This window comes from Anopheles merus, chromosome 3R (assembly GCF_017562075.2).
Source record: "Anopheles merus strain MAF chromosome 3R, AmerM5.1, whole genome shotgun sequence".
Taxonomy (NCBI): domain Eukaryota; kingdom Metazoa; phylum Arthropoda; class Insecta; order Diptera; family Culicidae; genus Anopheles; species Anopheles merus.
In genome coordinates this window covers 49,535,136-49,558,976 of record NC_054084.1, presented here as the reverse complement: position 1 = coordinate 49,558,976, position 23,841 = coordinate 49,535,136, and the positions used below count along the sequence as shown (strand labels likewise).

Here is a 23,841-nt window from a genome sequence, read left to right as displayed (position 1 = left end):
TTGTTAAGAAAGGGTACTGAACTTGGTGGAACTTTATAGCTTTTTAATGCATGACATCGGTTCAAGGTGGCTCTTGTCAAAGTGTCAAAGACAGACGCCGGCAATAATCTCATTGCTGCTGCACAAGTTAGATTCGTTAATTGAAGAATGAATATGAGTGAAGTGATTGTGAATTATCAGTAAATTGTATAAAGTTTTTTGTAATTCATCAATACAAAAGATTTAAAAATATACATATCTGTTTAAACGAAACAAATCTTGTTGTTTATTTCATCGATGACGCTTGCTTGAAAATTAAACACAAAGAAAAATAATCCCTGGCATCGTGGCATAAGGAAGCTGCTTAGGCGCTGTTTGAAAGACCCACATAGAACTTTGATGCTGTTTATCTACTGCAAAAGGCGAATTAGAGCAGCGATCTTTAGCGTGCCAAAATGAGCTGCTTAAGCAATTCTGGCTATTTGGGTGACCACACGACCATTCACATAGATTTTTGCTCAGAAAGTTATAAGGCTATATAGGTCATGATAAGATGAAACTTGTCGAAACACATTGCAAGAACAGGATAGCAATATAATGATGAGTTGTAATACGCCATCTATTGATCAAACCAATGAAGCTGTGGAGCTTTCATTTTTTTATATGGATATTCAATTTTCCAGTCGTTTAAGCTTAATCTGTGGCTCTTGGGACGGTACCTCTTATACGCGATACCATACAACAGTACAGAGGAAATGAGAAAGCTCTCCTTCAAGCGATGAAGCTCAACTGGTTGGGGTATCCCTCCAACAGATAGCGCCACCAGCTTTTTTGCTATTTTTAGAATGCATGAGTCGTTTGCCGTCTGCTAAACGAAGTCTTTCTATATTCCGTTTAGGTAGAGAACTTGAGTCGTTTAGGAGCCGTTTAGTGGTCGTTTAGTGGATTTGTGGCACTTGGGTTGTTATCCAGTAATCTTCAGATCATCATTTTAATCCAAGAACTGGCCGTCGCGTAGGTTTTTTGGCTTCTTTCTTTGTGCTACGCCTGAGCAAAACCACATACAATTTCTGCGAGATTTTGTTTAAACTTCAAGGCATACTAGATTTTGTTATGGAGCAAAACGTAAAATTGTGTGTTGATGTATTGGTGAGAAAGAACACCATAAGCCCTCCTGATATATACACTCACTTTGGTTAAATGGTTGCGTTCTCAACAGTGCTCCTGCCGAAATCTGCCAATATAATCTGGCCACACTGGCCCGCAGGGCAAAAGCTCGCTCGAAAGGTCAATAACCGTCGCAAAACGTCAAAAACGACCGTCGCCAGCGCCTCGAAATCGTTGCGAGTTTCGCTCGCTGGCGACGTCGGTTTGCAGTACATGCGACGTCGGTTTTGACGTTTTGCGACGGTTTTGCGACGGTGGCCGCCAAAAAGCTCGCCTTGACCTGCGGACTAGTGTGGCCAGATTATATTGGCAGATTTCGGCAGGAGCACTGTTGAGAACGCAACCATTTAAATTTAGTCAATTATTTTAACGATCAATTTCTTTTTACCCTACTAGCATAGAGAATGTAAAAGGGTGCGTCTTTTATAAATAATGTGTGAGGTTTGAAGTAAGATTGTGTGAAGCTATGAATTGAAATGTGCGTTTAATTTGCAATAAAAGTGATAAAATATTTATAAACCAAGTTTGATGTGTTAAAGTTTTTCTTTTGATTCGGGTGCACCAAGTCCGTATAAAGGGAAGCGCACAGCGCGCTAAGAAAGAAACGAGCGGGACGGGGTTTCAGTCCAGCGCAGCGCAACTCACTGGAATCAAGTGGGGTACCAATTAAGCGCAGCGCATACCGAAAGAAACGAAAAGGAAGGGGTATAAGGAAAATACAATGAAACAGCGCGAGCGAGCGTTCTTTTCAGTGAGAGCGCCTCGTGCATTTTAAAGCCATGCAATAGAGCGCATTCCCAAATAGCCAGCTCGTACTTTATAGCTGATTTGCGACTGTTTAACGAAAAATCGGTCCGATGTCGTACTTTGTGACTGATTAAGAGATGAAACAGTACTTCGTGGAACCATAAAGCTTTTTAACAAGCACACGGTACTCTTTGGAACTTTGCGGCTGATTATCACTATGTGTAGGGTTCATGATAGAACCTTTAGGCTTATTAAGAGAGTGTACCGAACTTGGTGGAACTTTATAGATTTTTAATGCACGGCATCGGTTCAAGGTGGCTCTTGTCAAAGTGTCAAAGACAGACGCCGTCAATCGTCTCGTTGCTGCTGTACAAGTTAGATAAGTTAATTGAAGAAAGAATATTGAGTGAAGTGATTATTATTTTTCATTAAACTATGTAAAATTATGTGAAATTCAAGAGCTTTTGGAGTTTTAAAATAAACATGCACATAGCAAAACACAAATCGTGTTGTTTATTTCATTGATGATGCCTTGCTTGTAAATAAATCGCAAACAAAAATAATCCCTGGCACCGTGGCATAAGGAAGCTGCTTAGGCGCTGTTTGAAAGACCCACATAGAACTTTGATGCTGTTTATCTACTGCAAAAGGCGAATTAGAGCGTGCCTTTAGCGATCTTTAGCGTGCCAAAATGAGCTGCTTAAGCAATTCTGGCTATTTGAGTTCTTTCCGTGGTAGCGCTCCATCCGCCATTTTTCATTATTAGCCCAAAACAACGGACTTCGGATCCGATCTTGGGCCGGATCCCCACCGTGTGTTTCTACTTACCCCTCGCCTGAAAATTTCATTCTCTTTGTCTGTCGGGTAAGCTTGAACCGCCGACAGCGAGATTCAAATTCAAATTTTAATGATTTTCTTTGACGAGCAATTCTCGGAATACACGCAACTGACATTTTCTACTTATTATGAACATTACATTTTAACGGATAAAAATAAAAAGTGCCAGACAAACGGACGTGCATTAGCGCGATAAGTAACAAATGAGGATAGCGACCCTGCTAGCATTGAATGACTTCAAAGTCATTTAGAAGGCATTTAATGCTTTAAATGCCTTACAAGGCGATTAGCATGAACATTCCGAATTTTTTCACCGCATCGAAAATTTACTTGATTTGCTTGAAAATTTCAAGAAAATTTAAGGTTAACGTTCTGTAGCTCTTCCTGTCATGAAATGGTTTCAATCAGAATCATCCCACATGATTTTGTTTACATTTTCGGAGCCAAACAAAACTAAGCATTACATTTGTTTTCTAAACGTTTTTTACTGTGTGGATTAACTTGAGTCCAAAAATGGAATACTCGAAACGAATAAGAAAAACTGGAATGCTTTATAGAGCACAGGCTACTGCAGCAAAGAAGAGAAAATTAGAGGAATCCAAGAATTCTGCTCCAGTTGCAAGCAAAACATGTAAGTGGGTAACCATTAGAGTGTTCTTTTATATCATAATCTTTAAAATAACTTTAACCAACAACAATTAATATTTTATTCGTAATAGCCGAAGACATCCTACATGTTACTCCGAATAATGATAATCAAGATAGAATGGACAACCCAGCCATAAACATGGTAAATGAGGAAGTAAATGTGTATGAGGAGGATGCAATCGAGGGAGAATCAGAGGATGAAACGGGCGAAGAACCCGACTTTGAAAATATGAGCATGAGTGATTGCCTTAAATTTTGGGCCTTGTCAACAAACGCTCCACATGCGTCAATTAACATGCTGTTAAAGATTTTTAATCTGAAGACAGCATACGGCTTACCAAAAGATGCGAGAACTTTCCTAAACACCTGCAAATATCGCCCAGAAATAACTAACGTGAAGGATGGAAAGTTTTGGTACAGAGGAGTTGAAGAAAGCATGACCACTCACCTACGGTAAGAATTTTAATTTTGTTTACGCCTATTGAAGCTCTAGCAAACCTAAATGTTTTTTGTTAATTTGTATTATTAATGTTTAATTTTAGCTTTACGAAAGTTCATGGTTCCGAAATGTCATTGAACATTTTTGTAGATGGGCTGCCATTACACAAAAGCAGTAGTTCGCAGTTTTGGCCCATTCTGGCGAATATTCATGAAATGCCCCACATTTTCCCTTTTATTGTCGGAATATTCCATGGAACGTCGAAGCCAGACAGTTTAAATGACTATCTAACGCAGTTAGTTGAAGAACTAAATGATTTAATGAATCGAGGCATTATATTAAACAACAAAAAGTATGACATAATAGTGAGAGCTATTATAGCCGATTCGCCAGCAAGGTCATTCATCAAAGGTGAGTGTTTTATATGCATGTTTTTTACATAATTATTTTAGACTAATAATGCTCTATATTTTAGGTGTAGCATATTTCAATTCAAAATTTGCATGCTTGAAATGCACATGTGAAGGAGAGTTTAACGAAGAGGGAAAAACAACAATATTCAAAGGCATTAACGCTCCAAAAAGAACTGATAAGCACTTTCGCGGTAGCGTGTACGCGGGCCATATCAAGCAAAGAACACCTTTACTTGATTTAAATAACTTTGATATCATAAAAAACATCATAATAGCAGAGTCTCTCCATTTGATAGATTTTGGAATTACTCGTAGATTACTTTTAGGCTGGAGGGACGGAACTTTAGGCTATGCAACAAAGTGGTCAGCTGCACAAATTGAAGAAATTTCCCTGTTGTTAAAAAATGTTAAACTTCCCTGTGAGCTCAATAGAAGAACACGCGGTTTAGAGGATTTAAAGCATTGGAAGGCATTAGAGTACAGCCACTTTCTGCACTATATAAGTATGGCTATATTACCCAATAGGTTGCCAGAAGCTTATTTTGAACACTTCAAATTATTTTTTTGTGCTGTAATGCTGCTCTCTTCTAGATATTTTGAATCAAATTGGGCTCTTGCCGGAGAAATGCTGAATCAGTTTGTTTTAGACTTTGGATCTTTGTATGGAGAGAGATATATGACAAGCAATGTACATAATTTACAACATGTTTATGATGATGTTTATTTTTTAGGACCATTGCCCTCTTTGTCGGCTTATCCATTTGAAAACGAGCTACAAATTATAAAAAATATGCTTAGATCAGGAAACAATGAGCTAATACAGGTTATTAAAAGGCTCTCAGAATTGGAAAGCTTTCACATTAACACTCGTGCTAGAACATGTAACGCAAGCAAACCTATGCTAGAAGTTAAACCAAATGGAAATGTGGTTCTCCGTATGGATAATTTTATTCTTCGGAATGATGAGGTAAATTCGTTTTTCTTAACTAAAGCTAATTGCATCGTTCAATTTTGTAACGCAATTCAGGATCAACACGGTATCCATGTATTTGGAAGAAACTTTACAAAACAAGTTGATCATTTCGAATCACCCTTTCCATCAAGAGTGCTACACATTTATCAAGCCTCAATGAACGATAGAATATCTGATGCTGTGAAATTTGACCTTGATAGCATCAAATGTAAATTAGTAAGCATAAAACTGGGAATTAATCAACCTTTTTTATTCATCCCTTTAATCCATACCCTTAAGAAATAATATTAATCTACACATATTTACAATATCATTAGTAGATATTAATAAATTCTATGTGATTTTTTACTATTCAACACACTTTTTATTTCAATCAATTCCGAATTCAATTAGATGGCTACAATGTAATCAAGTGTTTAACAAATGTTATCATTTTCATCTATAAAGTATTTTTTTGTCTTTTTATGCGACGTTGGTTTTCTTATACCCTGAATATTAAGGAATCTTTGTTTAGCATGTTTCAATTTTTTCATAAAAAACTGTGTCACACTCTCATCTGAAACTACTACGTTCTGTGTGCTTCCTACTCTTTGAAAAAGTTTTTGAACATTTTTGTAAGCTATTATTGGAATTTTGGAACAACTCTTGCCTACTCCAGTCCAGCTGCATGTAGTTAAGAATTCTTTATCAAAAATTAAGTCGAGTGTACTCAACATTCTACTTTCAGGGTCGATGTCACTGACCAATGAAATCAAATTTGTTACGACTTCCTCAAAATATTCTTCATTAACTAGCTTAATGTTGAAGCAGTCTAAGTCTTCTTCATTGCTTATTGTTTGGAATGCTCTGTTCGCTGTAGTAGTTTGGTGCTTGTTATGGCTATTCAAAATTACATCCAGCTGGCGTTCAATAACTCCTAATCTTTTAAACATTTTCTGTTGGCCTTCCAACAACTGCTGTAGAGCCCATTTTTCCTCTTCTCTAAACGTTTTGCAACGTTGACAATTTCCTTCTATTCCTTCTTGGTGCATTAACCATTCCTCTTCAGTATGCGTAACATCACCAAGCATGTCTAAATATTCTGATTCTTTGCATTCATTTGATTCTATCACACTATCTTCAATAGTGTGATTTATGTTTTCTAATGCTTTTTGGGAAAACATATCTTTATAAGATGGAACTTTTTTTTTTGCGGCTGCCATCGCTTCATAATCGCTCGATGAATCTCCGGACATTTCTGCCATTATTTTAGTAGCATCAGCGTAATTCTGAATGTTATTTCGCTTCATAATACACTGCTGCCTGGACCATCCTTTAGAAGGAACACTTTCAGCATCACATAATAATGTTGAAATGTCGCGTATGTTTTGATTTGGCCAAAGTAAGTACGTCTTTCCTGAACTGGTTCCCTGCACCCACGAACTTGGAACTGCACTCAACTCTCCATGGCCTTTTGGACCATGGGTTTCAACGACACAAAACGCCATTGCTGTGGCACCACCTAAAAATAAACACATAAATGAAACACCTAATCACTTCAACGTAGGTTACTTGTTTCGAGTTTTGCGTTGAACCATCGCAAGACACAAATAGAGCAATGTAATACTTACGGTCATAGATCAGGAAAAGTCCTAGGTTCAGTTCTCTTAGCCGCCGTTCGTCCGATGAAATAAAATGGAATCTGTTGAACAGCACCAACCCATGAGCCAATCTAAACACATTAACCCATGGCATGTACTTGTCAAGACCACACAAATTCGCAGGCGAGAACTGAGAACAATGAACAGCGAAACACCACACAATACATCTCGAAACACGTTGCATTCGGAGAATTCCTCACGGTAGAAGAAAGACCCGGCTAGAGATAATGAAAAAACAGAGCAATGGATAAAGCTGCATCTCCCCCTCTTTCGCTCGTTTTGTTTTTGCAAACTTTCGTTAACAATTCAACGAACCTTGAAAATGACAGATTACACTGCCTGATTTTTTGCACCGGGGTATTTGAAATTCAAATGAAATGTTTCATGACAGTTCATGAAAAATTCAGAACAAAATATTTCATGGAAGTATTTCAAAGGCATTTTATTACTGCTAAATGCACTGCTAATCGCCTTCAATTCGCCGGCGATTACAAGGCGATTAGAAGGCATTTAACGGAAATTTGCGGGTAGGGGATGCTTGAAACAGCATCTTAAGCGCCACAGATTCAGCTTAAACGACTGAAAAATCAAATACAGGCGTCCCCCGAGTTACGACCCCCTCGAGTTACGACGATTCGCAGATACGACGATTTTGATTTTGACAGTTAAAAGTTGTCATTGACAAGAAATTGATGTATTTTTTTTGAATTTCTGGGCTGATAACCGTTATACACACATTTCCAAAGATTCCACAACTACCCGATCTTGAATATATGTATACTGTACGGCTTCTAAAATATAATTATTACATTATCGAACATTATTTTGAATAAAATACACGATATCATAGAGTCCAACTCTTCAACTTCGGTTATAAACTTTATATTCATAAATATTCAACATACGTCTTTTTCGACTTACGCCTTGCTTTGGGACATTTTTTCGGTCCCAAATACAGTCGTATCTCGGGGGACACCTGTATCTGTGATTTTCGGTAGGATAAATGGAAAATCGGTAGTTTAGGGCGGTCATCTGTGAATCGGTAGGCATATGAAAAATTGGTAGGAATACAGATAAATCGGTATTTCTGGTCACTCTGACGTCAACGCCATTTTAAGAAAAACACAAAGAAGAAGAAGAAGTGTTTACACGTCAGTCGGTCGTCGGTGTCCGGTCGCTTACACATTTCCAGTAAAAAAAGCCCAAAAGTAGTGAAAAATCCCATTTCCGGACTCCTTCATCTCGATCCTTTCGGATCAGGCTGATTTGCTGCAAGCAGAAACATCGGAGGGCTGCTCTTACCAAACCTGCCGGCAACGCGACTACGTGTGCAGAACGCAACCCCTTGTCTGGCCTGCGTGTATATGTTCGTGTCGTCCTATCTCCATCGGACCACCTCCATCTGTACTGTTGAACCATTCTGAAATCTTCTTTTCCATAGAGCCAAAAACAAACCAACCACCAGCGGACTGTTGGAAAGATACGCGGATCGGGCAAACCAGACGAGGAAGACCATTCCTTGCCCATATTACACCAAAGCTGCCCCACGATTGTACCTAGAACCTTGCAAGGGAGTGGAGTAATTTGCAAAAAATGAATATTTTCAGATTGGCCGGCGATTTGTCGCATCTGCTTGCAATAATTTTGCTGTTGATAAAGATATGGAAAACGAGATCATGCGCTGGCATATCGGGCAAATCGCAGATCCTTTTCGCTATCGTCTACATTAGTCGCTATTTGGACCTGGTAACGACGTTCATCAGCGTATACAATACCTTCATGAAGCTGGTCTTCATCAGTACCTCCGTGGCCACAATTTATCTGATGTATGTCAAGTTTAAAGCAACGTACGACCACAACCACGACTCTTTCCGCATCGAGTTTCTGCTCGTTCCCTGCTTCCTGCTGGCTCTGTTGATTAACAACGCGTTTACCCCATTGGAAATCTTGTGGACCTTCTCCATCTACCTGGAAGCGGTTGCCATACTGCCCCAGCTGTTCCTGGTCAGCAAAACTGGCGAAGCGGAAAGCATCACCAGCCATTACTTGTTCGCCCTGGGATCTTACCGTGCGCTATATCTGCTGAACTGGATCTACCGATACTACGCCGAGGGCCATTACGATCTGATTGCCATCTTTGCCGGCGCTATTCAAACGATCCTGTACTGCGATTTCTTCTATCTTTACATTACAAAGGTTCTTAAGGGCAAGAAACTTCAGCTGCCGGCGTAAGTGCATTTGTTAAGCAGCGGTAGCAACAGTGATGCAATGGATGAGGAATAAACAAGAGCTATTCCTGTGTGCGGATGTACCATTAGCCACGACGTGAAACAATACATTTACAGTTTAACTTTGCACCCAGGCCATCATTGCATTACGGTCAGGATGAATAAACGAGATAGAAAAGGAGGAACCGTTGCGCCAGTGAATTTAGCTGTGGTGATCAAACAATCACCACTTTTCATACAAATGAACAGACTAAACTATCGGTCCACTTAAGGACAGTTCAAATAACAGCGCGACTTTAACTTTAGTTTTACATCTCTACTAACCATTCTTACGTTTTTCGTTAAGTAGCTATTCTCGCGCTACACACTCTTCCTGCTACTTGTGTAACTGTGTATTTCTAGGCTTAGATGAAGAAATGTTAAGACGCAGAGGAAGAAATATTGCTACAGATTGCATATGATGCGTAGGGAGAGAGAGAAAAACCCCTTACCATACTATTTCGCACAGTTAGCATGCAAGAGATACATTCAATAAATATCGGAAAGCTGAAAACAATCGAAAGTTCCACTCGACTTCAAAGCAACACTTTTTTCCCCTTCATTTTGTATTCCAATTTGCTGAACTTTGTTAAGACTGTGTTTCATCATGTGAGGTTGAGGCTTGTACGTTAAATTAATCAGTAAACATTAGTTTTCCCCTCTGTTGTTTTATGTTGTTTTAAACCATAGAGTCAAACTATAGGAATTATTTAAGGATTAAGCAACAAGAAGTATTTTCCGTTGGCGTATTCCGAGCTCCGTTTGCAGCATTTCATTGATTGATTTTTTAGTTGATTTATTCTCTTCCCCCTAATCAGGATCATTTAATAATAAATGTAAAATAACTCGTAACTCGCTTTTTATCCCTGTCTTAACGAACGAACAGAGCTAATGAGAATCAATGTCATTGTGAAAGCATGAATGATCATTGCACATGTGGTCGCATTTGCACAGATGTTTAAGTCATTGGCTTTCGTCATGAAAGCTATACCCAGCCCCATTATAATACATTATTTTTTCCTCTATTCAAGACTGAGCGATAGTTAGCGGTTGATCTTTGCTCGATCGCCACATGTATGCACAGATACAACTGCATAAATTTAAGTTGTGTAGTTGTTGAGAATGTGAAACAACTGTTTTATTTATACAACAAATTTAAAATTTATTTGGCACCATCTGTTTAAGTGCTTCAGTGTTATCCAAGGTAATCGAAACTGTCCCCAATTATTATTAAAAATGCTTTCAATTGTAATTTATGTTGCTAAATTTTGAGTGGAAATCGATAATGTCTCATGTTGATAACTAAAACATGATGAATTTAAATAATTTAAAAAATTGTAGCATTTTTTGTTAATGGGAATGCTATGCGCCTGAATGTATTTATTATGGTTACTTGTTTGCATTTTATTAGTTTTGGAAAAAATATGTTGAATATTGCTTACAATAATGAAAGTAAAAAATTCTGAATGAAAACATTCAAAATTAGGAAATTAGGAAATTAAATTAATTCAAGAAATATGTATTGCTTGATTGCATACCTTTAGGCGCACACCCGTACTGATCAATGGTACTGCTAACCCTGTAAAATACCATCAAACATTTTGCTAGCAAGTTGGTTCGATTGTGTTACCTTTTGCGTGCAGTCAAGCTACGCTGCACGAGACAGTAGCTCTCGTGAGCGATATTTGGAAACACTGAAAACAGCTGGCATCAATGCACGAAACTCAATCTCTCGCATTATTTTATCTTTCGGACGCTTTAACACACAATTGATGCAAGCATTTCAAAATGAGCGCTTGATGCTAGTTCAATATGAAATATTAAGTCGTACTGATATACTTGTTCGTTCCTTGCTATGCTCATCGTAACACTCATTGTTACTCATTTATTACAAGAACAAATCCTTAAAGGAAATAAGTCTCACCGTGGCATGTTCTCCGCCCGTGTCCTTAGGATTGGGAATGCGATACACGGTTTTATAATAACATTACGATGTTCGTCACACGGATAAAAGCAGTGTTATTTCTAGTCCGACAAATAACTCTACTAGGATCCCTAGCGCCACGCATGCGCTTACAAATTCGCGTAAACGACTGGAAACTTACAAATTCATACACAAAATTCGAAAGCTACGAAAGCTTCACTGGTTTGTTCAATAGATGCCGCTTTTTTCTCATCGCTATGTGTGTGTCCGTTTTTTTTGGAATGTGTTTTGCTTACTTTCAACGGTTCATAGTTTTTTTTTATCATAATTTATTTTAATATCCACAAGCAACTACAAAGCAACTTCTGTAAAGCAGTGATAATGCATTAGGTTGCGACACAAAAAGGTATGTGTTGAAAACATAAACCAGACTCGTGATTTTGTGTACTTTTTTTTCTAATTTTGTAACTTATACTTTTTCCCATTTTTTTTTTACTATTATCACTACGTATTTCTATTCTTCTTAGGGGCGGTCCCGTGGTACAGTCATTAACTCGAACGTCTCAATAACATGCCCGTCATGGGTTCAAGCCTACAGCGGACCGTTCCCCCGTAGCAAGGATTGACTATCCTGCTGCGTGGTAATGAATTAAGTCTCGACAGCATGTATAGGCCGGCGGCATGTCCGCGCAGGACGTCACGCCAAATAGAAAAAGATTTCTAATATTCATATACTAAATTCTATTCTTCTGTGAGAATCAAATAAATAAACAATTTAATAGCTAATACCTACCACTTCAAACACAATTGCACGAAAATTAGCTTTATTATGACAGAAAAAATCGATTTTCGTGGAAATTCGACACACACGGTTCCTTCGCGGTCTACAGTGGAGCGACGTTTATACGGGTATCTTTTATCCGGCTGTCCGTTTATCCGTGCTGTTGAGAAATGACAGTTCAATACAAAGGTGACATTACGTTCTGCGGTGGATATTTAAAAAAAACAACGGTTATCAGAGCACATTGTCATTAAAAACTATCAACACTATCAACACTATTAAAAATGGCAAATCTCAAATATTCTTTATTTGTAAATCTAAAAAATAATAATAAAAAATAATAAAATTACCCAGTTTTTATTAACTTAAAGATTTACAAGGTGAACAAGGTGAAAAATCAGTTCACCTTGTGAATCTTTAAGTTAATAAAAACTGGGTAATTTTAATCTTATGTTTTATAAGATAAATAAAACAAAATCAAGAATTTGTGTTTAAATGTATCCTTTGACTCATTCCGTGTTATTCGCATATCCGGTCGAGTTCGAGTCCCGATGAGCTCTGATAAACGGCATTCCACTGTAATAGCATATCTAGGGGAAAATCTGTATTTCATTACTGATTAATGTGGTCCATAAAAAATAGAACAAAATATCCCAGCATTTAACGCAACAATTCACCGATCGTGCTTTTATATTTCACACACATTTTTGGGATAGAAGGAACAATCATTAAGCGATTGGCACAGTCGTATACGCGGAGCACTTAAATTACAAAGGATGCAAAAATCGAAAACCATTCACATGCATTTGAAAGAACCGAACTGCTCCCTTTAATTGAAATTATCCACACAAATATCTAATATTTACTTACTTATTTGTCCGACTCCACGAGCTCTGCGGCCTTGGTCTAATAGATCGACTTCTATTTTAAGAGTCATTCTCATGTACTGTGTTCATGTAGTCACAGACGGATTCGATTCCGGAATCGGCCGGACTCGGCCAAGTCCGGTTTTGGAATACTCCGGGCTTGATCCCCCTCCGCATCACCCAATTTCTTATTTTTAGACATATTACTAGTACAGAATCGACCAGACTCGTGCGGACTCGGTCGGATTCGGACGGATTCGGTTCGACTCGTCCGGACTCGATCGAAGTTACGGAGTTAAATACGGGTTTGTACCGAAATCAGATTAAGTGTTTCACGATGGCTCCACGAGTCCATTCCGGATTATCCTTACAACTAGGATTTTAATTAAATAAATAATTTTTTCTCGTTCTCTCAAATTATGTATTATGTTATATGAAATATCTTCTTCGTTTTGGTGTTTTGTGGAATTCAGTGGCTATACCGACCTATATAGTCTTCCAAGATTTATTAGTAGCAAGTTTCGAATCTAATAGGTTCGTTTCGTTTCATTCAATGCAACGATCGAACAATAACCTTAAGTTTTTGCACCTATATGTTAGTCAGTGTTTATGAGATGGGTAAAATGTCTTTCTTTTTTGAGGCTCATCACATAGGAAGGAAAGTAACACGTAAAATAGTAAAAAAGTTTTCTGGATAATGTAAGGAATACTCGCGGTATTTTAGGCTTCTCATGGGCAACAAAATTCGGTGTACCACAATATAGATATGAAGACGAGAAGAATAGACTCAAATCTATAGTACGATATACGCTTACACTGTCACTTTTCATGTAAAACTAACGAAACAACAGTGGAAAAATACACAGGACAATTTGAAACGCTGATATTTTTTAACAATTACTTCGTATTTCTTTGGCTGATTGTGATGGTAGCTGTTCTTCTTATGTCTTGTGCTTTTTTTCCGAATTTATCATGTAACGCATGCCATTTTTTTGTCCAAAATACATCTGCTGTTCCGAGTGTTATGCTGAACCTTTATAACAATTAAAAAGAAATGATTTATATAAAACGTAAGTTTGATTGCATTTGCGTACCTTTTCTTTATGAAAAGAAACTAGTTCCGGTTCATACCCAAAAAAATGTAATTTTTCTGTCACTTATACCACGCAGCTGGATATTCAGTCCTTACTACGGGAAGACGGTCCCGTTTGGCGATCGTTATCTTTCGGTCTTGTAGCAGACGATGAAATTATGGAATGGAACACTGAGTCGCTTCCAATGCGTATAACTATGTAAAGATCAGTTGAAAAAAAATATATACAGAAAGATGTGTTCCTCTGACCAACTGTTAGTTCACGAGTTAATAGATAGAATAATTTAACTTAATTAATAGTATTAGTATAAATACTTACCAATATTTTTGATATTTTTTATAGTATTTTGCACTACGAGAATCCATAGCTGGATGTATATAGTTTTCCTAATATTATATTAAGACTATACTACATGATAAATGCATACGACTGGCAACTTACGCAGTAAAAATCAAAACAAAACACATGAAACTCATAACCATGTTGTGCGAGTAAAGAAGCAGTTTGAAAAGACGAGAAAAGATCGACGAGAATAAAATAAGGACTGAATGATTGATGTTAAATAAATTATGACTTTTCATCACGATTCATCAACAAACACGAACACACGCGCTGAATAAATGGATTCCATCATGGCTGACCGCTTTACTTGTCTTGCTTTGTGTGTGTGAGGCTGATATTGCCGCAGGCTTACGCTGGCCAAACAGCTCCATATTATTATCGGCACTTACACCTTCTCGTCTTGATGTCTGGTAAAAAGTGCACCATGTCGTATCCTATGCAATATGTTCAGCACTGGGCAGGACATTACAAAGATAGATATCTTTTTTTCGGTATCGTTTTACGCATCGACATCATGCTTAGCGTGTGTTACTGCAACGGCCAATCCATCTCAATCTGCGGAGAACGAGAAAGTTGCAGTGCATGTTGCGGTTATGATGTGAGGAACTGCATAATTGGTCCACACATATAAGGGATGGACTCGAATATACGTGCCTTTTCCCTGCATCAGGTCATCCTCACACTTTCAGCAATATTGATTTATTTAACAATTTAGTTTCCTCAAGATACTTTCGAACTTGCGTGCGTACTGTTTGTCAGTATGTATTGCTTGCGATGTTTGTTATTTACTGGTTTTCTAAGCTTGTTATTTTTATTATTATTTCCAAATGTCCTCCACTGAAGAGGTTAAGATGTCACACTTTAGAGATATATGTCTCCCGGCTACGTTCACATGTCATTCAAGCGCTAAAATAACGCGTGCTAGATTAACTGCATCGGCGTGAAAACCCTGAACCCAAGGAACTTAGCTTGACAGCTTGACGTCACGTTGGCTTGAAGCAGCAGGTAGAACGGGCCAGACATCGCGCTGGGCGCATTACCACACGCGACGAATGATCCTGTATGGAGAGACACAATCTTGTGTTGCCTTTACATCGTCGCTTACACATTCAGCTAGCATGGGAAGAGAGATGAAGCGAGTAGCGATGGTTTCTTGTCCACAAATGGTTGAGTGCACAGCGGTCATAAATAATTATTTTTAACTGAAATAACTATATTTCAGCTCGTTCGTTGACAGCCGCGACGCGTAGGTCGGGCGCATTGGCATCCTGCTGTTAATGCTTATTTGATCGATGACGGTCAACATGGGCGACGTAAGTTATAAAGTTAATGATACCGAGCGCACCGACGTGATCGCGATCAACGCGGATGAACAGTGGATGCAGTTTCGTTGCGTTTAGTGTTTGTGGGTAGCTTGACAGCTCAGCTCATGGGGTTACAAATTATACCACTGAACAGTTTTGGAAGTGTGGCATTCAACCAGACACGGTAGAAACGAGTACTGGCACCACAATAGCAGTAATAAATATTCATCAAACAAACCGTAGAACGAGCGTTAATCCATTACAGTGCTCGGTGCTGCATGCGTGTGCTTGATTAACGAGCGATTGCAAGATTGTGCCGGGGCAGAAATTGAGAAGTCACGTAATGAGCGTTAAGAGGATAGGAAAGGCTCATAAACACGTCCGAAACAGTGGCATCTCAACCTGGTATTAGCTGTTTGGTGGCTTGGGAAGGTTCTAAATCCGATACTTTGAAATATCTTTAACATAATCGAACATCAATCTCTGTCACGCAAAAACAAGAACAGAGCTCGATGCTGATAGAAATTAGCTTAGAATACATACACCGAAAGAAATCGTATTACGTACAGTTGCGTCATGAGTTAATGGGCTTTTGTAAAATTGAGAAGGGAGTAATAATAACTTTAACGAGTATTTCATCAGTTTTTGTGTTTAAATGAAGCATTTTTGTTAAATTGAATAATAAATAATATATTCCTTGACTGTTATTTTGTGTTGTTAAATTAAAATTTGATAGAAACCTCGCCACTGATTCCAATTGTATGTGTACAGTGTCTATCAGGCATTCTTGAAACAGCATAATTAACAACTCCATCATCAGTGGCGGTTAACGTTCAACTGTAGGTCGTTTTATACATCTCCTAAAGGAACTCACCCGACGGCGAGGATATTTAAAACCACGAGCGTGGTGAAAATGTGGTCATAAAGTTTGAGAGTTAAAAGATGCACGGATCACATTTTTTCCTGTGTTGGAGGATTATTGTGTCTACTCGTAAATTTACCCACAGCCACCGAGGACAGCTCTAAAACATTGCCAACAGCGAGATTAGAAGAAAAAATATATATATCGTAAAACACCACAAAAGCAGCTCAAGATGAACTCTCCTTCAGTCTTCCTGAGAATGCTGTGTTGGATTTAAAACAGCTGTTGCTACTGGTACGATATATGGTACCGTCTTGATATGTGCTTATGTACTGTGTTTTCTGTTTCGTGCCGTCTTCTGTATGCTACAGTTTAGAGACATTACCAACGCAGCTTAGTGTGGCAACGCAGTAAGAGTGCGGTAGCATACCTATAGCATAGCAATAGATTAAAAATATATAAAGCAAAAAACGGAGAAATAATTTAAGAATCATTCTGCAATGCTGAAATGCTAAAACCGTGATTTCATCATTATTTTCATGCCTTTTTGCTAATTACTGTGAATTTAATTTACAAACAGCTCAACATTCATGATCTGGTATGCGGTATGTGGCATTGGTACATGAATAAAGTTTGGCATCGGGCCATGCATCATTCAATATTAATGCATCATTTACATATAAATACACTTTAAATAATTTATTAAACTTGATTACAGTGCGAAGGTTGTTTGTCTTGAATCGATGAGAGGGGGGTTTCCTGTTTTTTCCTCCTTTCCATCGCTACCAGTTAACGGAAATAGCGCGATGTTGTGTGCTCGTGCAGATCCGGTGTTGATTTGTTTCACAATTTATAATTTATGATCAACGGGTGTGGGTATATAGCATGGGAACCTGTTATTAACTTGTGCAACGGGTGTCTGCAATACGAAAGGGGCAGTAGAGATTGCCAGTCTATCCTGGTTTTAACGACTGTTGCCCTAATAGCGACAATGAGGTCGATGGAAATACTTAACGATTATTACGGCGATAAGTGATTCGTAAAATAAGATACCAAAGGGAATAGGTGTAGTTGGAAATCCAGCATATTAAACACCTGTTTTTATCTAGAGTAACGAAGCACATAATAAGTATGATGCGAATTTTTATTGTCTAAAAAAAACTATAAAGTTAACAAATGTTTCCTTATTGCTACTATAACAGTGTATGGTAAAAACGATAAAGCCACTGGCTAGTACAAGTCCAGGCACGGTTCGATTCACGCATACATTCACAATAAATGTTTCACATCTTACGCGTATCCGACCTATGTTTCCAGCTATGTTTGGGACAAATTCGGCTAAGGGGTGAAAACGAAGATGCGTGAGTGAGTGGTGGACTAAACACCCATCTCGACATTCATTCGTTTTGCTGTGCGCCCATAATCCACCGGAGGTGCACTGGTTGAAATTCAAAATAATCATTATCGCGACGGTCATAAATTTAACATTTCCTTCATAACTCGCGATGATAAGCACCAAGCAGCCTGACCTCCATGTGCGTACACCGCCACGGCTGGGGTGTTCGTGGTGCGCAGGACCGGTGTGCATGGGCTAACAAAACACTGACATGGTCACGGCGCAGTTATTAATGAAGCTATCCCGTGAATTATTTTAATGGAAGATATCAAGATTTATTTGTTTGTTTGCCCCTGTCACAGAATCGTTGTGTATATAATTCGTTGTCAGTTTAATGTCGCCACCTGTCGCTAGCGTTTCCTATTAATCACACCAATTGGAGTGTTTCCTCTGGTGCTCTTCGTGCCGCGTGCTGCTGTCTGAAGAGATCACGCTCAGTAGGGGCGAACAGCATCGCGAGCGCCCAAACGCAGCACGCTGAGAGAGCAGAGTGTGATCGGAGCAGGCAACGTTGGAAATGATGAGATCGTTTTTCAGACGAATTCAAGCGAAAACCGGCTTTCGGGTCGGTGTGGTGCAGAGCTCCTGGACTGGGAGCTGGGAGAGCGGCGGGCGATAAAATGTGCCGTGACGAAAAGCGGCTGCAAGCGATCCAAACGTTGGCGGTATGATGAGATACAGTCCGCGGTGTAGGTTGTCAGCAATTAACTTTCGGTGCGATTTGTCTTCTCCTTTCAAGCGTGCTACCTTACTGTTCCGAGTCGTTTCGATTTCGTTAGCCATCGCTATGGTTACCATCGTTATCCGCGCGGTGCGCTCCGCACCGGCGGTACGGCGCATCGGCGGCCTACGATTACTACACGTCCCGAACCGATGCTGTGTGGCGAAATTTGCCTCAAGAGCTGACACCGTGGTTTTAATTTTGTCCTTCACTTTGATTTATCGTCCCAGCTCTCGAGATTTTCAACCGCTCCGTTCGTTGGAGCTTTTCGCTTCACCCCGGGACCGCTAGGGTAAATCTGCCAGACGCAGCGAAATGTGCATTCCGCGATATTGCTAACCATCCGGGCCGACATTCAGAACATTTTAAAAACTTGATTACGTTTATGCTCTGGCATTTTATCCCTTCGCACCGGCTGCCATTTCTGGTGTGCTTGTTTGGCCACTCTTACGACAGCTTTTACGACTTCCCAGGAGAGTGCGCACCAACACGCTTACAAGCAAAACGGTACGCTCGTCGCAACGCACTCTCGCGCACCACCGCGTCTGGCCACAATCTCTCGCGGGGCTTCACAATAATCAAGATTTATTTGTGCATGTTTTTCCGCCCGTCATTATATTCGGTCGAGTTTGAGCGTGAAGAATTAAATGATTTATGGTTCAATATCGCGTATGAATTATTACCTTGCACTTTTTTCAATGCTGGAATATGATCGCTTGCAGCTTTAGATGGCAGGATTGGTTCGTTGGTTGGTTGGTTGGTTGGTTGGTTGCGCTGCAACCAGAGGTCGCACATAAAATTGCCCCCCAGTCAGCGAGCCGTTCAGTGGTCGTTGGAGTGAGTCTGGGGCTTTATTTATTTCATTATTGTTTTGGCTGTTGTTATAGCATATTGCTATGCGAAAGGCAGTCGAACATCGAGGTTTCTGGTAGATTCAAGTGATTAAGGAAAAAACTTTGAACAAACTAATAAAATCCTCTCTTCTACTTTGACGCAAAATGCAAAGTTATTGTAATATTGGCTGGTACCTACAAAATACATAAAAATTATCTATACGCAATACAATGACAATAAATGTGGATAAGCCTATGTCGAAATACCAATTTCTATTCAACGACAGGAATAAGGTTAGAAAAGAATGCCACATTTCATTTCAATTTGTAAGCACAGAAGGTGACATTGCTATGATGTGTATGTGTGTTTTTTATGTTCTCACATAGTAATTGTAATCCTCACGTTCCGGTGCCGCCTTGGTAAGAAGAAATAATCGTTTGATTTGTTCCTTGCGTTCCACAGAATGGCAAGTTGGAGCGTTCTAGAAGGAAGCATGGAACACAGAACACAAAAGTTTTGGATAATCTTTCCGAAGGAAAGCCAAATACTTGAATAAATGTAATAGGAGAGTTGCATAAAAAAGAGGCCCTCAGTAAAGCTAAAATGAACACCAGGCTAAAAAAACGACACATATCCGCTGACTACTTGTTGAGCCGTGCTCTACAGTCTCACCGGGTATCGTGCCACGCCGGTTTACCTTTTCACGACCGTATTATGTTTTGGGTCGATCTTTTCCCGTCTCTTCCGCTTTTATTTTCGTCTTCTTATCGCGCTATGCTCTCCGTAGCTGTCACCGTCGACGGCTCTTTTGTCGCCATTTCACGGCTGAACGAACCCACAAATTCAGGTAGACACGATCCCTTTGTGTCAACAACAATAAACTGACAGAAAATGTCACGAAAGATAGACGTAATAATAATGTGAAATAAGGGAGCTGAATGCGCCACTTCAGGCTAATTACTAATCCCCTTGTTGAGTAGGCATTGGAAAATTGTTTGCGTGAGTGAGTAAGTGTGACGAAGCCGCACAGTTCCGCCAGCCGTCCGCGGTTGGTGAGGTATGCCGACCGGGAAATAAAACCTCCCCGGCGAATCATTCCGTCTGGCAACATAAGCGACAGGAGGTCGTTGGGACAGAAATTTCTGTCGTTTTATGTCATTTCAACCGGCTTTGCGCCATCGGTAGCATTTCAACAAATGTTTGCTGTTTGCGGCGAGGGCAGTCGAAATAATGGAAAGGCGTCCGAGGGGTGAAAGTCTTGGGCGAAGCACAGGGAAGGGCGGACATCCGACCCGGGCCCCAGCGGTTTGAATGTGCGTTGGTATCAAATAATGGAAAGCGGATGCATGTAAATCTTTTAAGTCAGTTGAAGACAGTGTGCATTGCTTGACACGTATATGCTTGTTTAAAAGTCGCCAGAATTGTCACTCTGGTCTGGCGTGTTAGTTGGCAATGCAACTGAAAGTTAAAGAAAAAGTTAAACCAATGTAGTGAAGCGATACGAGGCGCTAGCTTTTGCTCGAATGCATGCCCTTATGGAATGCACCGGGTGCTGGTGCGTTCGGTTTGCTCTGGCTGCCGACGAAGCTCACAAAAACAAAACATAAATAGAGAGATAAAACAACTGTTTAAAGAATGAATTATGGACCATTAAACTGAAAGCATAGGGTGCTTGTAAGCCAAAGGCTGGTAGTAAAGCGAGACAGACAACGTTGTAGCTAAGGGACAACCAACAAAAAAGGTCACGGGTCAGAGTGTTTGTGAAACGAGCGTGCTGCCCAAGCTTATAAGTTATGTCAACAGGGATATAAGGGAGTATGTGCGTACTTGTAAGCAGAATACTCTATTTGTCTCATTTCATAATTGCTGACGAATGCTCAGTATCACACATTTGGGCATAAGTAGTTGATTGTATGTTAACGAAATATTCCGCCATTCGTTTAGCGGATGCAGCAGAATGCGTCACGGTGCACATTTGTCGTGCTGTCAGTGTCTCGCTAATGGGTCCGAAATAAAGCATGCATCCGCCCTCATGTCTACAAGTCAAGTATTTGGCGCCCTTCAGGGGTATGAGAGGCGTCCAAAAAGGCACTGCCAGACGCCAGTTAAAGCATGGAAATGAATATATGGGAAGACGAGAGAGGGACGTACTTATAGCGCAAATATATGACAAAGATCAGGATAGAAAATTACTCAAAAAAGCTATTTCAAAAGAAGTCACACCAAATTAGACACTCCTGTCCAAATCCCTTTAGGATCAGCGAGAGAAATGCACACATGCACGATCATAGCAGATAGAGGGCGAAAAGTGAAGCACTCGAGTGAGTATGCTAGAGCTGCTGATTTATTATACCGTCATGTGTCATGTGTGTAAATGTACATGTGTGCGTGTTTTTCTGTTCTCTTTCTATACTTTCTAGGAATACACAACGGGACGATAAGCGTAAACGAACGAACGACTGAACGCGAGAAAGATGCTAGCAGCATCTGTCATCGTGCACGACGGTGACAGCGCCATGACATAACGAAGCACCCGACTGCTGAATGGTGTGCTCTTGGCTAGAAACTGTCCTGTCGCTGATGTGCGCTTAACATTGCGCGAGTGTCTACGTTTAGAGCGGGGAATACAGGGAAAAAAATAAAGCCAAGCAATGCAGCATGTTCCCGACAGCGTTTGGAATCAAGCTAGGATTGGATAGACGGAGGATGATGGTTGGTTGATTCGTGGTATCCGCTTGCTGCCTGCTGCCTGTTGACTTTCCACAGTCGCACGGGAATAGGCCATTGGGAAATTGGATATCGTTGCTATGCAACTGAACTATGCACCGAATTAGTGATAAATTTATTGCCCATTTCCGGCGAGCTGCGCTCGGCGTGTTTAGGGCGGTACGGTGGCAGGAATCTGGATAAACCACTGTAAGATTTACCGCCTGTAGCATACCAATTCCGTTAAAACGAGAAAGGTAGCGATCGCTGGCCAGTAAACTCATCAATCGTTTGAACTGCGTGAGTAATGAATGTGAACGTTTATGTTTATGGACGTGGGTCGTGTTTTGAACTGTTACTGCTGTCACAACATTGCAACACATTCTTTTCTGCTCCTTCATGTGTTTAAGCTTGTTTTTATGTATTTTTGTACAGCTTCTTTTATAAGCATCTATTGTGTTGTCGTGTATGTATTGCTGTGGTTTAGGCTAGATACCACGGATAAGCATAGAAGATTATTAAATTGAAACATAAGTTTTTTAAGTAACATAATTTAAAACGGTAAATTATCTACCATGTTTCTTTTGTGTATGGTACACATGATTAGTAATAAAACACTACTTAAATACGCTAGTAACAAAAGATCATAAATATTTTCATTGAACCAATAACTGCGTACCGTCAAATACCATCATAGTGTGAATGTTTTGCTTAAAGTGGCCGCAACAATACCACTTGAGCAATGATACTTTTGCAATGATACGTGCAAGAGATTACAACTTCTAGGCACGTGTGCGTGTCGTCTTAGCTGACTGTAACATCCGAATAGCTTTGCTGTATTAATGTTATCCCAGACGATTCGTTTAATGGGAGCACGTTAATCATATGACTGCTGTTCGGTGGGTGGCTCATAGCAAGACAGGCACAAGTTTCCGATGATTGATCGATTTGAATGGAGATCTTGTAAATGCGCTGCATAAATACGCTACTATCGTTGATTGCGTACAGAATATAGAGCCGGGTGGTTAAGGTATGACAACGCGTGAGTATTTGTCGCTGTTTGAAAGGTGTGAGATGAATTTAAAACCCGCATTAATGCACCTAACATTTGTTTTATGGTAAGAAATATAGCAAATGTTTGTTGAATATTTATTTTTTTTGAGATTTTACGTTTTACCATAGTGTCTTTTTTGACAGAAAATAAATCAACGCTATTTGTAGATTAATGAAATAAATATATTAAATAATGGTAATTTGATAGCAACATGCCAATATAATAACATAAATGTTGGAGAATTCAGTTTTGTTTTAATTTTGTTTTAATTTAAGTTACTTAAATATTTTGCCATAATATTTTGACATAATTTTTCATGTAAGAACTGTTTTACAGAACAGAAACAATATGGTGTTATCCACGTTGAGCTTCAGTTAACTCTAATTCGCATTGAAATACAATGTTTGTTTGTTGAATTTACATGATTTACATTACATATTTTACACAATGATTTTACTTTAATACATGGTTCATTCATTGCATTAGGCGCTATTTCGTTATAACAATTCAGGAAAGAATCCCACTACCTTTAACTAAAACGACTATTATTGTAATCAACTTTGAGAGCTTTTGTTTTTGCACGATTTAGTAAAATTGTTTTAAAATTGATGCATAGCTGATTGCAGTCAAAGCGATTAGCGATGTTTAATCAATTGATGAACTGCGAAGAGTAGACTGCAAAAGAATAACACAGCGGAATAATGGAAACTATATTAACGGAAAGCGTCTGTAGTTCGGATCTCTATTAAAGCGCTATCTGTCGGCTTTCTCGCACACAAAACAGGCCGGCGTGGGGACACAGTAAGTGGTATTGCAGGGGAGTAGGCGTTAAAAGGTATTAATAATT

The 23,841-nt window shown here is 39.4% G+C and overlaps 3 protein-coding genes across 4 annotated transcripts; 2 read left to right on the top strand and 1 right to left on the bottom strand.

Moving 5' to 3' along the window:
* The first annotated feature begins 2,852 nt into the window (after positions 1 to 2,852).
* LOC121597384 lies at positions 2,853 to 5,493 on the top strand. Its single transcript, XM_041923109.1, has 4 exons — positions 2,853 to 3,361; positions 3,450 to 3,831; positions 3,921 to 4,228; positions 4,293 to 5,493. The coding sequence occupies exons 1-4, from the start codon at positions 3,244 to 3,246 to the stop codon at positions 5,486 to 5,488; spliced, it is 2,004 nt and encodes a 667-aa protein (XP_041779043.1). The 5' UTR covers positions 2,853 to 3,243; the 3' UTR covers positions 5,489 to 5,493.
* A 78-nt stretch (positions 5,494 to 5,571) lies between these two features.
* LOC121597386 lies at positions 5,572 to 7,103 on the bottom strand. 2 transcript variants are annotated; one of them, XM_041923118.1, is made up of 2 exons: positions 6,814 to 7,103; positions 5,572 to 6,731 (listed from the first exon to the last, which is right to left on the bottom strand). In XM_041923118.1, exons 1-2 carry the CDS (start codon positions 7,025 to 7,027, stop codon positions 5,620 to 5,622), a joined length of 1,326 nt encoding a protein of 441 aa, XP_041779052.1. In that variant the 5' UTR covers positions 7,028 to 7,103; the 3' UTR covers positions 5,572 to 5,619. The 2 variants fall into 2 exon arrangements, with proteins under 2 accessions (XP_041779052.1, XP_041779053.1); XM_041923119.1 differs by having other exon boundaries at positions 5,572 to 6,704.
* An 871-nt stretch (positions 7,104 to 7,974) lies between these two features.
* Positions 7,975 to 9,633, top strand: LOC121597389 (ER lumen protein-retaining receptor). The gene is made up of 2 exons (XM_041923122.1): positions 7,975 to 8,209; positions 8,285 to 9,633. Exon 2 carries the CDS (start codon positions 8,437 to 8,439, stop codon positions 9,073 to 9,075), a length of 639 nt encoding a protein of 212 aa, XP_041779056.1. The 5' UTR covers positions 7,975 to 8,209; positions 8,285 to 8,436; the 3' UTR covers positions 9,076 to 9,633.
* The last annotated feature ends 14,208 nt before the right edge of the window (positions 9,634 to 23,841 follow it).

What these genes read in the sequence shown, in the direction of transcription:
- LOC121597384 (XM_041923109.1), top strand. Translation starts at nt 3,244, where the DNA reads ATGGAATACTCGAAACGAATAAGAAAAACTGGAATGCTTTATAGAGCA. An exon ending in TCCAGTTGCAAGCAAAACAT is followed by an intron (nt 3,362 to 3,449) that starts GTAAGTGGGTAA and finishes TATTCGTAATAG; the next exon opens with CCGAAGACATCCTACATGTT. An exon ending in AGCATGACCACTCACCTACG is followed by an intron (nt 3,832 to 3,920) that starts GTAAGAATTTTA and finishes GTTTAATTTTAG; the next exon opens with CTTTACGAAAGTTCATGGTT.
- LOC121597386 (XM_041923118.1), bottom strand. Translation starts at nt 7,027, where the DNA reads ATGCAACGTGTTTCGAGATGTATTGTGTGGTGTTTCGCTGTTCATTGT. An exon ending in ACTTTTCCTGATCTATGACC is followed by an intron (nt 6,732 to 6,813) that starts GTAAGTATTACA and finishes TGAAGTGATTAG; the next exon opens with GTGTTTCATTTATGTGTTTA.
- LOC121597389 (XM_041923122.1), top strand. Translation starts at nt 8,437, where the DNA reads ATGAATATTTTCAGATTGGCCGGCGATTTGTCGCATCTGCTTGCAATA.